Source organism: Mesocricetus auratus, unplaced genomic scaffold (assembly GCF_017639785.1).
Source record: "Mesocricetus auratus isolate SY011 unplaced genomic scaffold, BCM_Maur_2.0 Super-Scaffold_100003, whole genome shotgun sequence".
NCBI classification, from domain to species: domain Eukaryota; kingdom Metazoa; phylum Chordata; class Mammalia; order Rodentia; family Cricetidae; genus Mesocricetus; species Mesocricetus auratus.
In genome coordinates this window covers 77,231,942-77,248,430 of record NW_024429188.1, presented here as the reverse complement: position 1 = coordinate 77,248,430, position 16,489 = coordinate 77,231,942, and the positions used below count along the sequence as shown (strand labels likewise).

Genomic DNA, 16,489 nt, shown 5'->3' with positions numbered 1-16,489 from the left:
TTTCATGGCAGAACCAGGAGCAAAAATTGTTGAATGTTCTTGTTATTCCTGTTCCAGTATCTGGATTTTCTTAAACAAACCCTAAGCTGAATTGTTAAATTATTAGAGAAAAAAAAACCAGTAAAGAAAAACCAATTCCAGGTAACTTGTCTCTTAGGGCCTAAATAGGCCAATCTACAAAGACTGGAACTTGATGGGTTTTTTTGTTTGCAAATCCTGAGCCTGGCACAGGCAGTAAGGTCTAGATGATGGGGAAGAATATGAGTCTACAGTTAACTGGATCTTCAAACCTAAGCTGTCTGTGTAATCTTAGGCTAGTTACAACCTCTCTGGGTTTCTGCTTCCTCATCTATCATCTACAATGTTTTTATTGGGTTATTATAAATGAATGAAATAATGCATGAAAAGCACTTAGCACAATGGTATATTACAAACTTTCAATAGTAGTAGCTATAATCATCATCATTATCTTCATCCTTTTTTATGATTACTACTACTACCACTACTGCCAGTAAATATGAGTCTAGTATCTACCTCTCCAACATCCCACTAACCTCATCCCTTGCTTTCTTTGGAGTTCTGTCCTACCATACAGGTCTAACAGTCAAGCCTAGTTTTCTCAGGACCACCTTCTTAACTCCATTATGACACCAGTATTCCCTGGCAGCTTCTCCAGAGTGTTCTACCTCCTCAAAACCTGCCTGCCCATGTAAGCCCTAGGAGAAGGTCGAAGATGGGAGACAGGTGACAGGTGACAGGGCACAAAATGAGGCCATGTGTTGCCATCCTGTCATCAGTTTTCTGGCAAGGCCTAGCAAGGTCACCTTTTGCTTCAAATTTCCTCCTTTGGGGAGAGGAAGGTTGAAATGCAGCCCAGAGGGAGCATAGATAAAAGCAAGGGCTTTGTCTGCACAAGGGAGGAAAAGAGTGGAGGCAACTCTCTCCATTATTTTCCAGTCCAAGAGACATTCCAGACCAAGGCAATGCCATCATCTTGGATAGGAGCAGAGCTATCATGTCTCTCTGTTCTGCTGTGATGAGACTCTTTCCCATATCTACCCCTAGGCTAAAACTCAGAAGCTCTCAATGCTAGGTGAGAGGTCCAGATTGCTTCAGGTGAGAAAGATTTGTGGATGTGATTATATAGAGGTAGCTGATTGTTTGTGCTAAGGAAATTCAAGAGTGTGTTCCATATTTCCTCAACCTCTCAGATCCCTGGAGGAAAGTTCAGTTCACCAGAGAAACTCAGTGGCACTAGACCAGAGAGAACTGAAATCATATTGTAGCATACAGGTCCTGGAAATTAATTGTCCCATTCTCTGTGTTGAGAAGTGAACGGGAAGATAGGTGGTAAGAACAGACAGGCAGGAATGTAATGGTGGAGAATGCAGTTGTCTATGGCTTGCAAGATTTCAGGGGAACCAAAGCAGAGTCCATCAAAATGTCTCCCCTGGCCTATGTAACCAAACAATGATGTGTTTTTTGAGCACATGCTGAGTGTTCCCCACTGTGCTAATCCTTTGTAGCTAATTCTCCAGTCTAATCTAGTCAATACCCCCTAGAGTCCCTTCCTCTTTAATGCTTTGATGGGGAGAGCCTTAGATCAGTGCTAGAAAAGCAGGACCCCAGACAAAGGGGATAGGTAGAGAGCATGACAAGAGGCTCTTGCATGATGAAGAAAGGACATGCGATGGGTGGTAAGGGGGATGAGGGTTGGGCAGGAGATGCTCTTAAATAGGGTCCAGACCCTGGAAGAGAAAGAAAAGTTAGGAGAGAGGAAAGGAAACAGGCCTAGATATATGTGGGTTTTTAGTGTTTTGTTTGTTTGTTTAAGATACTGTCATGGACCATGGGCAAGGCGAAGCAGCATAATATCTGATACTCATCCAAGGCCTTGCCCTTTAGAAAGTCTCTGAATCACTTGCGCTCTCTGTCTCTGTCTCTCTCTGTGTCTCTGTCTCTCTCTCTCTCACACACATATCTTAATTTTCTTTTTACCTTTTTTTAATTTAAATTAGAAACAAGAAATCACATGTCAGTCACAGCTCCCTCACCCTTCCCTCCTCCCCCCCATCAACCCTCCTAACCCCCCTCTCTACTCCCCAGGGAGGGTGAGACCCTCCCTGGGGGATCTTCAAAGTCTGTCATATCATCCTATCTTAATTTTCATAACAGCCCTGCCAAATAGAGCAGAGATAGAGCAGAGATAATTATCTCCATTTCACAGATGAGGAAACAGACACAGATTAAAACACAGTGATCATGTAGGCCATTTTAATGGAAGAGATGGGACCATAACTTTAGTCAAAGCAAAAGGTCAGAATTAGTCTAATGAGTGGCCTCCTTCACAGTATTATTTCAAGAATTCTGGGAAGGACATTTCCCTAACAAAACCTCTCTCTCTCTCTCTCTCTCTCTCTCTCTCTCTCTCTCTCTCTCTCTCTCTCTCCCTCCCTCCCTCCCTCCCTCCCTCCCTCCCTCCCTCCCTCCCTCCCTCCCTCCCTCCCTCCCTCCCTCATTGGTTGAAGATACTTAGTTGCACTCCTAGATGCTCCTTCTGTTTGTATTTAAACCGTATTCCATTAGAAATGAAAGAGACTACTGACTGCAAGAGTAGGGAGAGCAAGAATGTCTCAGCACCTCAGAATCTGGGGATGCTGCTAGGAGTGGGCTTCAGCCATGGTTCCAGTGGAGTGGGCAGGGGGTGGGTATATTGGGAGGGAAGGAACTTAGTGGTGGCTGACAAGCCTCCACCATTTGCATAAGCAGTGGAAGAGGAGTTGTGTCTAAGTAAATGCAGGCAATCCTGGAAGGGAGCAAACCTGTCCAAAAGCAAGGCTGGTCTCAGACATCCCTAAAGATTGACTGCCCCAATCAGCTAAGTCTTTGGAAAGAGGTTTGGGGGGAACGTTCGTGTAGCCTTTGTGCGAGGAAGGAAAAAAAACCTTGGCAGTGGCTAGAGAAGAAGCAGATTGGCCTAAGAAGCTGGAATTATGGAGGGGCAGAGATGGGAGCTATTTGGGGAGCTGGCTTGGAGCCATGGGCCAGTCCCAACGGGGTGAGCAGAGGCTTGAGAGCTCCGGGACCAAGTCCAACTCCTGACCTTGAGTCACCATGCAACTCGGCACTTTTCCTACCTCAGCCCAGGCACCCATCAGGTCCCTGTTATTTTGGCTTCCCGTTTTACAGAAAACTATAAAGAAGTTACTCCCCTGGCTTCACCTCCTGACTGACCCCAACTTTCCTACAACCCTTCTACTCAATCCAGCATCCTGAAAACTTCTTGTGCCTCTAGAAGTTCATTATTGCTCTCTTGGTTCTTAGAAACTATACCTGCACAGTGCAGACTATTCGTGAACCAAATAGTACAGACATAACCTAGTTCTGCAAGGGCCTGACAATCTCACCTGGTTTGGGGCCTCCTGACTCAAAAGTATACCTGAAAACCACTGCATCTGAGACCATGGCAGAAAGTTTAGAGCTGGTGTCAAAAAAGTCACTTCTGCTGTTTATTCAATCACTGTTTGTTGAGCATATCCTATGTGACAGACACTGCTGTGGGTACTAAGGATATTCTGCCTGAGTTTATGGCTGTCAGTCTACATTAGGTGTGTCATTTATGAAAGTCCCCAAACTGTATAAATTTGCAGCCCTGGACCTCTCATCTTACAGTTTAAGGGAATTTGGACCTAAAATAGTTATAGGACTTTTCAAAGTTGTTTTGGTAGCAAGAGACAACCAAGCCCAAATTCAGCTTTCGTCACTGTTGTTCCAGCACTATTTGTACTATGTTCTGGAAAGAAGATAGTGCAACTGTAGGAGAATAGTAGTATTTATTCCTATACATATACTCAGACTTACCTTCTGTGAGAGTATAACATGGTCTTTTTGGCAATATTTAGAATTCGCTGATATGCCGTCTCTTCCAGCATTGCCATCCTCACCTAAAGTTATACTATTGACTTACCTCTTTGGACTAAAGCACCTGTGACCTGATCAGGGAAAACACAAACAAATTTCTTTAATTTGTCCTTTACGGCTACCCGAAATGCTAGGTAAACTTGGTTTATGGAAGGTGGACCTGGAGTTTTCCCGAAAGCAGCTTTGCTGTGGAGAGGCCAAAGCCCAACCAACCCTGAAACTCCCAGGCAGTGGGAGGACAAGGACACAGGTCGCCTAAGGACAAAAGCAAGAGGAAGGTACCTGAAAAGGAAGCAGGAAAGTTCTAAACACAGGCTCCTACTTGAGTTTAGCCCAGGGGACTAGCCCTGCAAAGACACTGTGATGGGTGACACTTTGTTTCAAAGTACATGTTTACCTTTTCTCTTACCTTGTACTGCGTTTATACTCAGTCTTTTGTCCCTTCTACCTGACCTCCTAGGTAGATTGCAACTGTTTGCCATTACCAAAGGTCTAGTCACTGTATTGTAATGCAGAGCTATTCCATTCTAGCATCCTAGAGGGGGTCACCTGTCCTGGGATTCCTTCCTGATCTTGATAAGAATTCCCTTCCCAATTCCCATGCAGCTGTGATGAAAGGAATTCCCCAAGAAGTGACATTGGGTGTAAGTTACAGTCACTGACAAGAATACCTGAAACAGCCCTCAAAAAAAGATACAGGGGACTGGAGGTATAATAAGTTAGTGAAATAGTGCTTTACTGCAAACAAGCCACCACTAACACAGTGCACAGTTAAAGTCAAGCCAGTGCTTTGGAATAAAATACCAAAGATTCTTATCTGGCCTGTGCCACTAGTGCTCTGAAATTCCAGGAAAGTCATTTAATGGTTTAACATCTCTAATTCTCATCTATACAATAGGCCTAAAATCATAAATTACCTAGCTACTAAGACTGTTGACAAGATTCAAACTGCTGGAGGAGATAAACCAAAACCAAAAGTAGAATCCGCTCTTAGGTTATCAGAACTTGAAAGCTGTTGCTTTTATGGTTTGTACTAGGTGAGACTTGAGGGGGGGGTCTCCCATTAGGTCAAGGCCTTACAGATCCTTACTCCCACAGTTTATGTCTATTTTGCTTTAAACAAGGCCCCACCTGCAGGGCATCCCTTTGCTGATGATTCAGGGGTGAGAAACATTCCACTCACCTATTTTAAGCTGTTCTACATTTTCTACCCCTGAGGTAGATGTGTTTATGCAGGGGAGGACCGTCCCAGTCAAAACAAGATGAAAATACACTGCTGGCTGGGAGCCCCAGGCTAACTGGTTTCAGGTCCTCTCCCAGCTGTCAGCACCTCACAGCAGGGCCCTAGGGGGTGTGAGGACATCCAAAGTACTCTCTTGCCTCCTTCAGGGGGTCCATCTGGGTCTGGTGTCTACAGAATTATCTCCAAGTTGGCCTCAGAGACCATAAAGTTTATTGCCTTTACAGCTGCCCCTCACACATAGTTTGGTTTCTTGACAGCTAGTCTTGAATACCTTGACTCACTTCCTCATGTCCTAGGCCACCAGGTAAGCAGTATTCTTCCCAATTCAGACCATCACCTTTCTTCCTTGAGAAAAATGAAAGTATTCTCTCTGAAAGGCTTTTCATTTTAACAGAATGCTTGAAAGTTTCAAAATCAAGGGTGACATTGACAGAATTGTCTTTATCTTAGTGGATGCTAGGATATTTTTATCTAGATGGGTTTTGCCTCTCCCCATTCCATCATCAAGTTATACCACTGTCACTCAGGCCTGCTAACCCTAAATCTCTCTTTGATATTGGTGCCAGTTGAGATTTGGCTGCCCTGCTCCTGGACTTTTATCACCCTCTGCTGCTCCCTGTGGGTGACCTGTTCCTGACTCAGCTCCTTTAGCTGAAGATGGAAACTGATCAGAGAACCAAGAGTACATATTCAGGCGACCTGCCCCTTTTATTTAAGTAGTTAGGCCTTGCTTGCAAGTTATCAGTGGTTACTTATTCAGTATTTCAGTTTGCAAAGAATGTTTGGTTTTCAGGGGTCTTTCATGTATTAACTGTAGAATTACTTTCAGACAATGAGTATTTAAAGTTTAAGTGTTAACGAAAGGCCGATACATTAATCTGCTTATAGTTCTTCTCACTGAAGCTATTAGAAAAATTCTAACTTTTAATTTCTATGCAGTTAAAATAGGCATTTGAAACTGAAGCTGTGGGGCTTCACATTACATTATACATTCATTATTAAATATATTTTATGCACTTATATACCAACAGAAACAAACCAAAAATTCCATGAGAGAATTAGAACTAGGAAAAGACCTTTACATCCTGTTTCATGACTTGGATATTACATTTCATAACAGACATTACCTACATTTAGTCCTTCCTCATCCCTTTGTTTTTTGTCTTTCTTGTTTTCTTTTCTTCATGTTACAGTTTTCACATGTACATATGTGTACATTGATGCATATATTATTGGCTAGGTTCTGCATGTGAGAGAGCGTATTTTTTTCTGAAATTGTGTGAACCTGGTTAATACTATATAATCTAATTTACACATTGATGCCATTTTCATATCAATTCCTGAAACTACCTCCTCCACATAATCAGTATAAATAACTTCTGAAACTGAGGAAAAAATATATATTAGACAGAAAGCTTGAAACAGTTTGAAAGGTTTGTGTAATTAGAGAGCCATTTTTCTTGTCATTTTTTAGGATCATAGAGTATATCACATTCACATGTTCCCTTTTCACTCTCCAACAAATTAAGGAATGTGACTGCCTACAGGTTGTCAATAGTCTAGAAGTATAACACATACATACATTGTATATAATATATATAATCATTTAGATCATCTTTGTTCTGTTAAAAATAAAGTGAAATTATCTGTTTCCAGACTTTAAGGTATCCATAGCATATATACCCTGTGAGGCATTATATGAGAGGAAAAACATAGTTCCATTTTTATGGGTGAGGATCTAACAACATAGGGTGTTTAGAAGTCATCTATGCTGTCTCCCAGCTAGCCAATAATCAATGTGGGAAAAGTACTCTGGTCTCCTGATGATTTTCTTCTTGCTTGACAAAGTTTATTTAGAACAGATGTTAGAGAATCTGTCTCTCAAAAAAAAGTACGTTAGGGGAATACCTGTCTACTCTTCTGTCATTACCATCTGTCTGAGGGACCAGTATTTGTATGTGGGCCAAACCCATTGTTGTAGCTGCCTATAGAGGAATCACTGGTAACATAAAAGATACCTTTTGGGTTATCTCCTAACTCTACTTAGGCCCTGGTTTCCCGGGAAGTAAAAGAGGTATCTTTAAAAATCCTTTCTTAGGGGTTGGAGAGATGGCTATTCTTCCAGAGGACCTGAATTCAATTCCCAGCACCCACATGGCAGCTCACAACTGTCTGTAACTCCAGTTCCAGGAGGTCTGACACCCTCACACAGACATGCATGGAGGCAAAACACCAATGCATATAAAATAAAGATTTTTAAAAATCCCTTCTTAGCCATAGAGGTAATAACTGCCTATACTTGGCTATTCCTCAGTTTCCATATTTACTTAGTTCTCTTGCAACTCTGTCAACAAACCCCACAGTATTATTAGTTTCAACAAATAACAGGATGTCAGAACGGTTGACCAGGATTCGTTGGGTTGCTGTTAGAGCTCTATCCCAGGATAGTGGGGCTAGTGTTCGATTTATTTTCAAGGTGTGTGAGCTTTGGCAAGAAGCTTTTCCTGGTCAGGCCCACCAACTCTGTTGTCTGTGAGTCTTAAGGGCTTCTTATACCCACAAAACCTCCACCCATCATAACCCAGTCACTTTTGTCTTTACTTATTGACACAGAGACAACTATAAGTTGTTTTTTATCTATGCTGGCACTTTGAATTTTTTCATTTCTGTGCTTTATCCTTACAGTCTTCTTGTGGCCTTTAAAAGAAGTCTGTACTTAATAAGGCAACTTCACTACTTCACATGCATGTTGTTAGGAAGGGCTGAGAGCTGCTTATAATAGTAATGTTTTTCATCACTATATAACAAAATACCTCTGAGAACAACTATAGGTTAATTGTCTTTGGTTTTATTGATTCTGGAACTATGGTTAGTCAGAACAACATGGTGGCAGGAGCATGTGGCAGAAGCTACTCACCTAGTGGTGGACAGAAAACAGTGAAAAAAGGATGGGGAACAGGTATAATTTTCAAGGGCAGGTTAACATTAATCTCCTTTCCAGTTAGACCCCAACTCCTGAAATAGTGCTACCAGTTGGGGACCAAACGTTTAACACACAAGTCTGTTGGGGGTAATTTCATATTCAAACCATAATAACTGATGTTTTAAACTGGCACTAAGATTTTCCAGGTTTTTGACCCAAAGTGTCTCTCTTTTAGAGCCTCACCTACAGCACTGTCTCAAGGAGCAACAGAAGAGAAACGGTTAAAAAGATAATTATGTTGCTGTCAGACAACCAGGAAGTCCAGGCCTTGGGGAAAAAGCATAACCTTTGCTTATTTCTAAGGCTCAGAATATCGCAGTGTAAAATAAAGATAAAAATGAAATACAAGCCAGGGGTTGGTGGCACACACCTTTAATCCCAGCACTCAGGAGGCAGAGGCAGGCGGATCTCTGTGAGTTCCAGGCCACCCTAGTCTACAGAGAAAGTTCCAGGATAGGCTCCAAAGCTACAGAGAAACCCTGTCTTGAAAAAAAAATGAAATGCAATGCCCACATACAGGTCACAGATCAGATGCATGTCACCGACAGCAGTGAATTCCCCTCCTGTTGCCCCTTGAGAGAGGGGAGTTGGTAAGCAGTGGAGGCAGTTTCCTGACCAAAGACAGACTCATAAATCATAGCATAGGGTGATAGTGATGGTAGAAGTAGGTAAGTTTCAGCCTTGGATCAGGGAAGGGATGGGAATGTGTGCAGCGAACAGTCCCCAACTGGTCTTTTGTAGTCAGCCCTAGCAAGTTACTGATGGGGAATGAGTCTCATCTCTCTGGCAAACCTAGAAACAACCCAACCGACATTTGACTGTGTACCTTGGCAAACAAGGACCTTCAACTGAGCTAGCTTCTGTAAATGGAGTTAAGGTCTGTTCATCTGCCAGACTGTGATGTTCTGAAAAGTCAGACCTTTCTTATTCTCTGGCCTGTTTCCTCTTCCCCGTTGTGATAGCCCATTTCCAAACCTTCTCAGCTTCACAGGTTGAGAATTCCCAAGGCAACTGTAAAGTGTCTTAGAAAGAATCTATTTCTCATAACAGAGACAAAGTTCTCCAATATTTAGATATAAATCAAAATACTTCAGAAAGACTGGCTATGGTGGCACACACCTGTAATCCCAGTATTCAGAAGGCTGAAACAGGATGATGTCGGCAATTTCAAGGTCAACATGGGCTACTAAGCAAGATTCAGGCCAGTCAAGACTGTATAGCAAGAAGCCATCTCAAAAATCCCCCCCCAAAACATAAAACAACAAAAAAAAGAGTAGGCCATGATTATCCCCCTAATAATAGCTCTCTTGTGGCCTGATCAACTTTCTAAAGTGAGAAACATGGAAAATTAGGTACCTGGCCTGTAATGTGCAAAGTAGATCTCAGTATCTATCTATGGTGCCAAAGGAGCTTTCTTGGCCCTCACCTTTAAACCACGATTTGAGCACTGACTTGATTTAAAGTGTCATGTCTTGCTATATTGTCACATATTGTCGCCTTATTACCTTACTGAGAGTCATAGGGAAGCTGGCAACCAAGGAGAAAGCAAGATAAGGCCCCTCTTTTCCTGCCTACCTCTAGGAATCAGACTTGTGAAAGGCTGGAGAAAGCGGTATTTGCATGTGTGTGTGTGTGTGTGTGTGTGTGTGTGTGTGTGTGTGTCTGTGTGTGTACATGCGCATGCTTTCTTTTTGATAAGATGTGTACATTCTTTGTCAGCAGCTCTTAAAAACAGTTGCTTGGACTAGTGTAGAAGAATTGTATCCAAATCACCTAAAAAGTAACCTTCCTCTTCTCCTGACAAGTCTCACTAGCTCACTGGAGTGACCCATCACTTTCCCTCCTTGGCCACTATCAAGATTTATTTTCTGTGAGTCTAAATTGTGTTCTAATTTTGATTGGCCACTGACTACAGAAGTACTTGGATAATTTATCTCATAGCACTTGAATTATTCATTGGTGGCTGCATGTGGTACCTTTTTACTGTTGCTTTCCATTGGCAAGGGAACTTTTCTAGTTCTTCAAAGTATAACTCCAGAAGATATCACTAAAACCCAGAGTCATGACCATGATGGGTCTTTATAGGCACCACAGTTGAAGGTCTGGAAAACAACTAAGATGAAGTTTTTTCCTCTGCCCTTCAAATTACATTCCAAGATAACCAGTCACAGAAGGCACTTATGCCAGGACTGGCCCTAATTAGAACTGTCCTCAGGAAAAACCTGTGGGAGTCATTCCTTAGGCATCACATATGATTGATTGTGCACAAATGGCACCTGTCTTTATTTTTCCTTTACTTAAAAGACACCATTATAATGTGTGATTGACAGCTTTGAAAACTGTAGTCCTAGCAGTGCCAAGGATTTCCTCTTCCCAGTGTGCAGTTCAGTGCTTAAAGCTGGTTTCTCTATCTGAATGACACTCCCAAGTTTCTTCTAAGATCCTGTCACCTGTGGCTTCTATACAACACATAGCCAGTTGTGGATATCAGAATAGAGTCCATGATTTTTGGGGGGGGGTGGTTCGAGACAGGGTTTTTCTGTATTGTTTTGGACTCTGTCCTGGAACTCACTCGGTAGACCAGGCTGGCCTCGAACTCACAGAGATCCGCCTGCCTCTGCCTCCCGAGTGCTGGGATTAAAGGCATGCGCCACCAACGCCTGGCCTGAGTCCATGACTTTTGACAGTGATTTAAACTCTAGAATTTGTGTCGTCTTGTCATATCTTATCATCTTACTACCCTTATGAGGACATAAGGAAGCTGGAAACAGCCAAAGAAGAGCATAGGGATTGAGGGAGGAGACTGTGGAAGGAATGACCTTCTTTCCCTGACTATCTCTGGGATTTGAACTGTGTAAAAGGTTGAAAGTGTTTGCATGGGGGGGCCGGCAGAATATGAGAATGTGTGTTTTTTCTCTTCTTGAGAAGGTGTGTTTTTCTCTTCCTTCTTGAAAAGGTATGTGTATTCCTTGTCAGCATTTCTTAACCCTGTTGAGAGGCCTTCCTTAACCCCTCTCATCACTCCTTTGAGTGTTCTCTGGCACTGTTCCCATGGTTGGGGGCCCTGCCCAAGGAATGGTTTGATTGATTTATTTCTCTGCTTTCCGTTTTGAGAGAAGTGTACCCCCTACTTCCCAACCATTTTCTATATTCCCAGTATGACCTCCCACTCCATCTGGGCTGCCTTCTCACCATCCAGGAAGCCTCAGGGTAGGGTGTGGACAGACCAGACCTTTTGAAATCTGCAGAGCCTCTCTCCACAAGTTATAGAACCCCACAAAAGAGGCCCAAGGATTCACCTCAAGTGACTGATGAATAGTTCTGCTGTGATGTAAAGGGGGCTTCACTGAACAAAATGTAAGACCCATTGTGGCTTCAGGAGCCAAAAACCCTGAAGAGGAGGGCATTATTAACCATCCTTATATTCCTTAGAAAACTTGTATCACTTCAAAGGTCACCTGTTCTATTGTGGGGCACACAATGGAGCCAGGTGTTTCCTATGCCCTTTTCACAAACCCCTTGCCTGCTATCTGTGCCTCCCTAAAAAGGTCTTCTGCCTTATTAGCCAGCCCCTTGTCTGTTGTCTCTGCCACCTTAGCAGAGTCCTCTTGGTTTTTATCTCCTAAGCATTTTTAGTAGCCTAAAGTCCTTGAGGTACCTATCAAAGTAACCTTGGCAACTGCATGAAAAATATAATTTGGAATTTTGGCTGTCAGAATGGCTTCACAGAGTGCAGTGGGTAAATGGGTAAAAAGGTCCTGCCAGTGTCTCCTTGTCCTGTATAAGCCGGGGCAGATGAACCAACATGCTTATTTGCCATATTATACTCTTATTTTCCCCAGCCTCTGGAAGGCTACAGTGCACCAGGATTTCCAGAGAGCGGTTACTTGCCTTTGTTAATATGTCTCTTGGCCTGGGGGTGGGATGCAAACAACCCTGCTACATAAAGGATTCGAAATGAGAGTAAGACTGAGCGATGGAGCTGGCCAAGGGAAAAAGTCAAGGACATGGCAGGGAGAAGTGAACCCCATGTTGGCCTTGCATTACAAACCTTCCTGGGCACTGTTAGCCCCAGTGTCGGAGAAAACATAGGTCCTACAAAAACTCCATATTCTCTGGCTGCTGTATTACCAGCTCCACGTAGGTAGGCAATGGCCAAAGAGAGGAGAGGATAGGAATAAGAAAACTTCACTCTTCACTTTGAAATTATGCCCAGAGGTGGGTGTGCTATGGTCCCCATGAACTCCAAGCTACACTCCTGTGCCAAACCCTAGTTTTTTGTTTTATGTTTTGTTTTCTATACATAAAACTTTCACCCATGTCTAACAGTAGGGAGAACTTCTAAATTTGCCACAAACTTTCTAAAAGTAAGCATAATTTATGTCTTGTATTACCAGTTTGCTTTTTACCTAGGTTAATTTTACAAGCATCTTTTTTCAGGAAATTTACAGATAGATATTGGTAAAAGTGAAAACGAGAAGACGGCTTGGAAAAATTATGGAGATTAATTGTGCTAGCCACAAGGCATAAAGGGAAAGGAGACAGGCATAAATACTGGCACATGGTTCATGAAATTTAAGGTCCTCTGAGGTTAAACTGCATTCCTGAATAAGTTATCAATATTTCCAGTCCTGCTGAGACTCCCAACACAAGACCTCCCCATAGTTAGCCATCAAGGTTGAGGTAATGAAGGTGATTTGACAAGAGCAGGGTTTACTTATGTGAATGATGGCAGTGGGAGGGGCAGAATGCCTTGTTTAAATGGAGTTCAGTTCTGCCTCCTATCCCGAGTGTCACTCAGAGATTGTTTTTGAAGCTCACATGGGACCCTGTCCAGTCGGGAGCTGAAAGGCCCAATTCATTGCTCTTGTTATCATCCAGTGCCAGGGTGTGCCCCAAATCATTTGCTAGAGCTACTTCTATAGAGTATCCATCTTTCTACCAGGATTCTCCTTGTCGTCTCCCCAACACCACTGCCTTTTGCATTTGCATCTATATCCTCCCCACTTTCTTGCCCAACAAAGTTAAGACTCTGGGTCCTGGTCATGCAAGGCAATTCACATGATCTACAGAGAACAAGGCACTTTCTCTATCACCGTCTTTCTTCTTGCTTCCCTCCTTCTGAACTTTGGGGATTTTCCATGAAGTCAATATAACTATGTAAATGGAAGTGGCCTTCCTGTCTAGTCTCTCACATTAGAGTGGAACCGGAGGGGAAGAGAGAAGATAAGAAAGAAACAAGGACAGATTATACCATGGCATTTCAGCCTCCTTACTCTCCCAGCCTCTTCAGAAAAGGGGACAAGTAAGTAACCAGAACTAGTTGGAGCCTCAGAAAGAAGGGTGCTCTGGTGGAGGAGTAAGTGGGGACGGATGCTTTTTGACCTATCCCATTAACACTGTACTAATGCTTAGTCACTCAATATCCTTTTTGTATTTCCCTTTCTAGCTCCTAAACCAGTGTTTGTTTTGTGGCTGGTCCCACACCTCTCCCATCATGTCCTTTTCCGTTTCTCCTGACATAGGACCCTGTGTTTTGCTGGCAATATTGCTGAATCCTTGGGTGGAACATTCCCTGTAGAAAATACGGAAGACTTGCCTATAAATAGTTTCCTTCTGGCTGTGTGGTACACAATGCTTCAAGTGTGACAAAAAGGGAAGTAAGATGTTCCCCCTCACTGCCTCCTCCAACCTACCACACCCACCCAAGCCTGCTCTCCACCCCTTTGCAGCATGCTGAGATCCCATTTGAGGCTTCTGCTGCTAGGATTTTTCCCGGTTACCTATCTACTGTCCTGTGGAAACCCCAAGTAGCAGGAGCTCTTGTCCCAATGACTTTGGCTTTTAAAGTTGAACAGACCAATGGGAATGTGAACACATTCTTCCAACTCAAACAATAAACTAACTTGCAGGGCCTCCTGAAATGAGGAGAATAGATCCATCCTCATTTCAACACCCTCCTTCAGGAGATTACCCCGAGGGAGGTAGGGCCAGTTATGACTGCTTCATTGCAAAGTACTGTGGCATCGGGGCTAAAAGTGAAAGCTAGTAGAGGGCTTAGTTCTTCAGCAGGTGTTGCTGGTGTGCTGGCTCCAGATCTAGACTGTATTTATAAGCTGTGGGATATAAGAAGAGGCTTATAAATATTTCTGAATGTTGATGTTGCTGGTCTGTTGAAGCCTTAAGTTGCTAGTTCCTGTATGAAGTCCACTTGTGCAGGACTGAAGGAAAAGATCAGCATTTTACTCAGAAGCATTAGATCAGATAATGCATATTATGTACTGTGCAATCTTTCACTCTCTCCAAGGGTTGGTGGAACTGTTTTGAACAGAGGAGTTTTCTGGTGTGCTGAGGGTTAACCAGGAAACTAACTGTTTAAGTTCAACCCCCTCCCCAATCTCCCTTGTCCTTGTTATTAGAAAATCTTTGTATAGAGACATTTACATCAGTTGTTTTGTTTTCTTTATCTAACCCTGGGATCCAGTCATTCTCAGGAGACTGAGATGAACTTACTTTTCACATAACAGAACTGTGGGCATATAGCAGAAGAGAGATTGATCTAAGTGCGGGCTGAATCCACAGTGTAGTGGATCAGTCTGGAAAAAAAAGCGCTAAGTTCTTGGTATAAACTTGCCCCTTCCTCCCCTCTCCCTTTCCTTTCCTTTCCTCTCCTCTCCTCTCCTCTCCTCTCCTCTCCTCTCCTCTCCTCTCCTCTCCTCTCCTCTCCTCTCCTCTCCTCTCCTCTCCTCTCCTTTCCTTTCCTCTCCTTTCCTTTCCTCTCCTTTCCTTTGGGTTTGCTGTGTTGCTCTGACTAACCTGGAACTCACTATATACACCAGGCTGAAAATGGACTCACAGAGATCTGCCTGCCTCTACCTTTTGGGATTAAAAGCATGTGTTACAATGCCCAGCTAAGCTTGTTTTGTTACTGACCTCATTCTAAAGACTGGGTGCATTAAGAGTAAGGAAAATGGGGAGATTTAACTATGAATGTCAGTAAGTGGGGGCCCAAAAACTTGGGGTTTGACTTGACTATGACAACACACTTTATTTGGAATAGTGTGTGCTCTGGAACTATATATTCATTTTCTTTCCAGAACTACCAAGTTAGATTAGTATCTCCCATTTCTTAGACTGACATGACTTTGAAGACTTCTCAACTGTGTTTTGAACTGATCTAAATGAACATGGCCCTTTTCTAAAGCTCTTAGGGACAGTTTGAATATTGAACCAATGTTGCTGTTATCCTACAGGCATTTTCCTTCACCCTTTCTTTCCTCCTTACCCTTCTCTGACTCCTCCAATTCATTCCTCCAACATCAGTAATCTTTGCTCTTTCAGTAAACATATTTCCTGGCCCACAATTATCCATTTGCTAATATAGTTTTTTTTAAAAAAAAAACCCTTTGTTTCTAGGTCAGTAGATTTGTGCCAGAGTCCTAGCTCTGGAATGTATTCATCATCTTGGGCAAGGTAGCCAGACCCTCAGTTTCTTCATTTGTAAATGATAGTGATAGTGCCAAAAATGTAGGATTTTTGTATAGCCAGCACAGTGTCAGCCCATAGCTAGTGCTCCATTAGTGGTAGCTATTACTGTCAGTGACTCTCAGACTCACCTTGTGTTTTATTTGAAGTATAATTAGTGAGCAATTCAATTCAACCTTGTGAGCAATCCCTATTTCCTCTTTTCTCTTCTCTTCTCAAAGTACCTGGATTTCTCTGTCACTGTTTCCAAATGAGGAAATCTGCACCAAAATGATTGTTTTACTTCTCTTGTACCCCATTTTCCTGGTGGCATTTTGCCCCTGTCAACCTGTCTTATCCCTACCTCCCACTACCTTCTCACCATCTCCTTTGTAATCTTGGGGTGAGTATCAGTAGTTTAGGAAGAATTAACAAAGCAATTAAAAAAAAGCAACTCAGAAGTTCTTTCAGACCAAGAAAGCTCTAGGTGCAGAGGGAAGATTAATAAATCAGGGAACTCCAAAAGCAGCTAAGCTGATAATTTAAAACGTTTTTTCCTCTTCAGATAACATTCTTGATGACCTATAAATACTATCTATACTTTGTTCTGTCTGCTTCACACCACTTAGTGCAAACACCACATTCAGAGAGCCTGAAGTTAACAATATCCTGAGGTTGGCATTATCTCCCACTTTAAATGGTATGAAATAGACTATGCAAAATATTTGCTTTGAGAGTTTATTGGTCAGCTCTTTGGAACTGCAATGGGCATTGAATATGCTGCCACTGAAATCTAGCTGAAAACAGTGGCTGTTCAGTGGCATAAACGCATTAAAAGCCAGGAGGAAGTCAAGGTCTTCACATTGGGCTTGGCTGGG

The 16,489-nt window shown here is 42.7% G+C and overlaps 1 protein-coding gene across 6 annotated transcripts in view; it reads left to right on the top strand.

Moving 5' to 3' along the window:
* Positions 1-16,489, top strand: part of Tsc22d3 (TSC22 domain family member 3) — a 61,531-nt gene that overhangs the window by 39,283 nt on the left and 5,759 nt on the right. Inside the window, exon 1 of one of the 6 annotated variants that reach the window (XM_040744470.1) lies at positions 13,102-13,452. The exons of the other annotated variants lie outside the window; for them this stretch is intronic. Coding sequence (XP_040600404.1) covers positions 13,403-13,452 — 50 coding nt within the window. The 5' untranslated portion in view covers positions 13,102-13,402. Of the gene's footprint in view, positions 1-13,101; positions 13,453-16,489 lie in introns of those variants that run through there. 6 annotated transcript variants of the gene reach the window in all.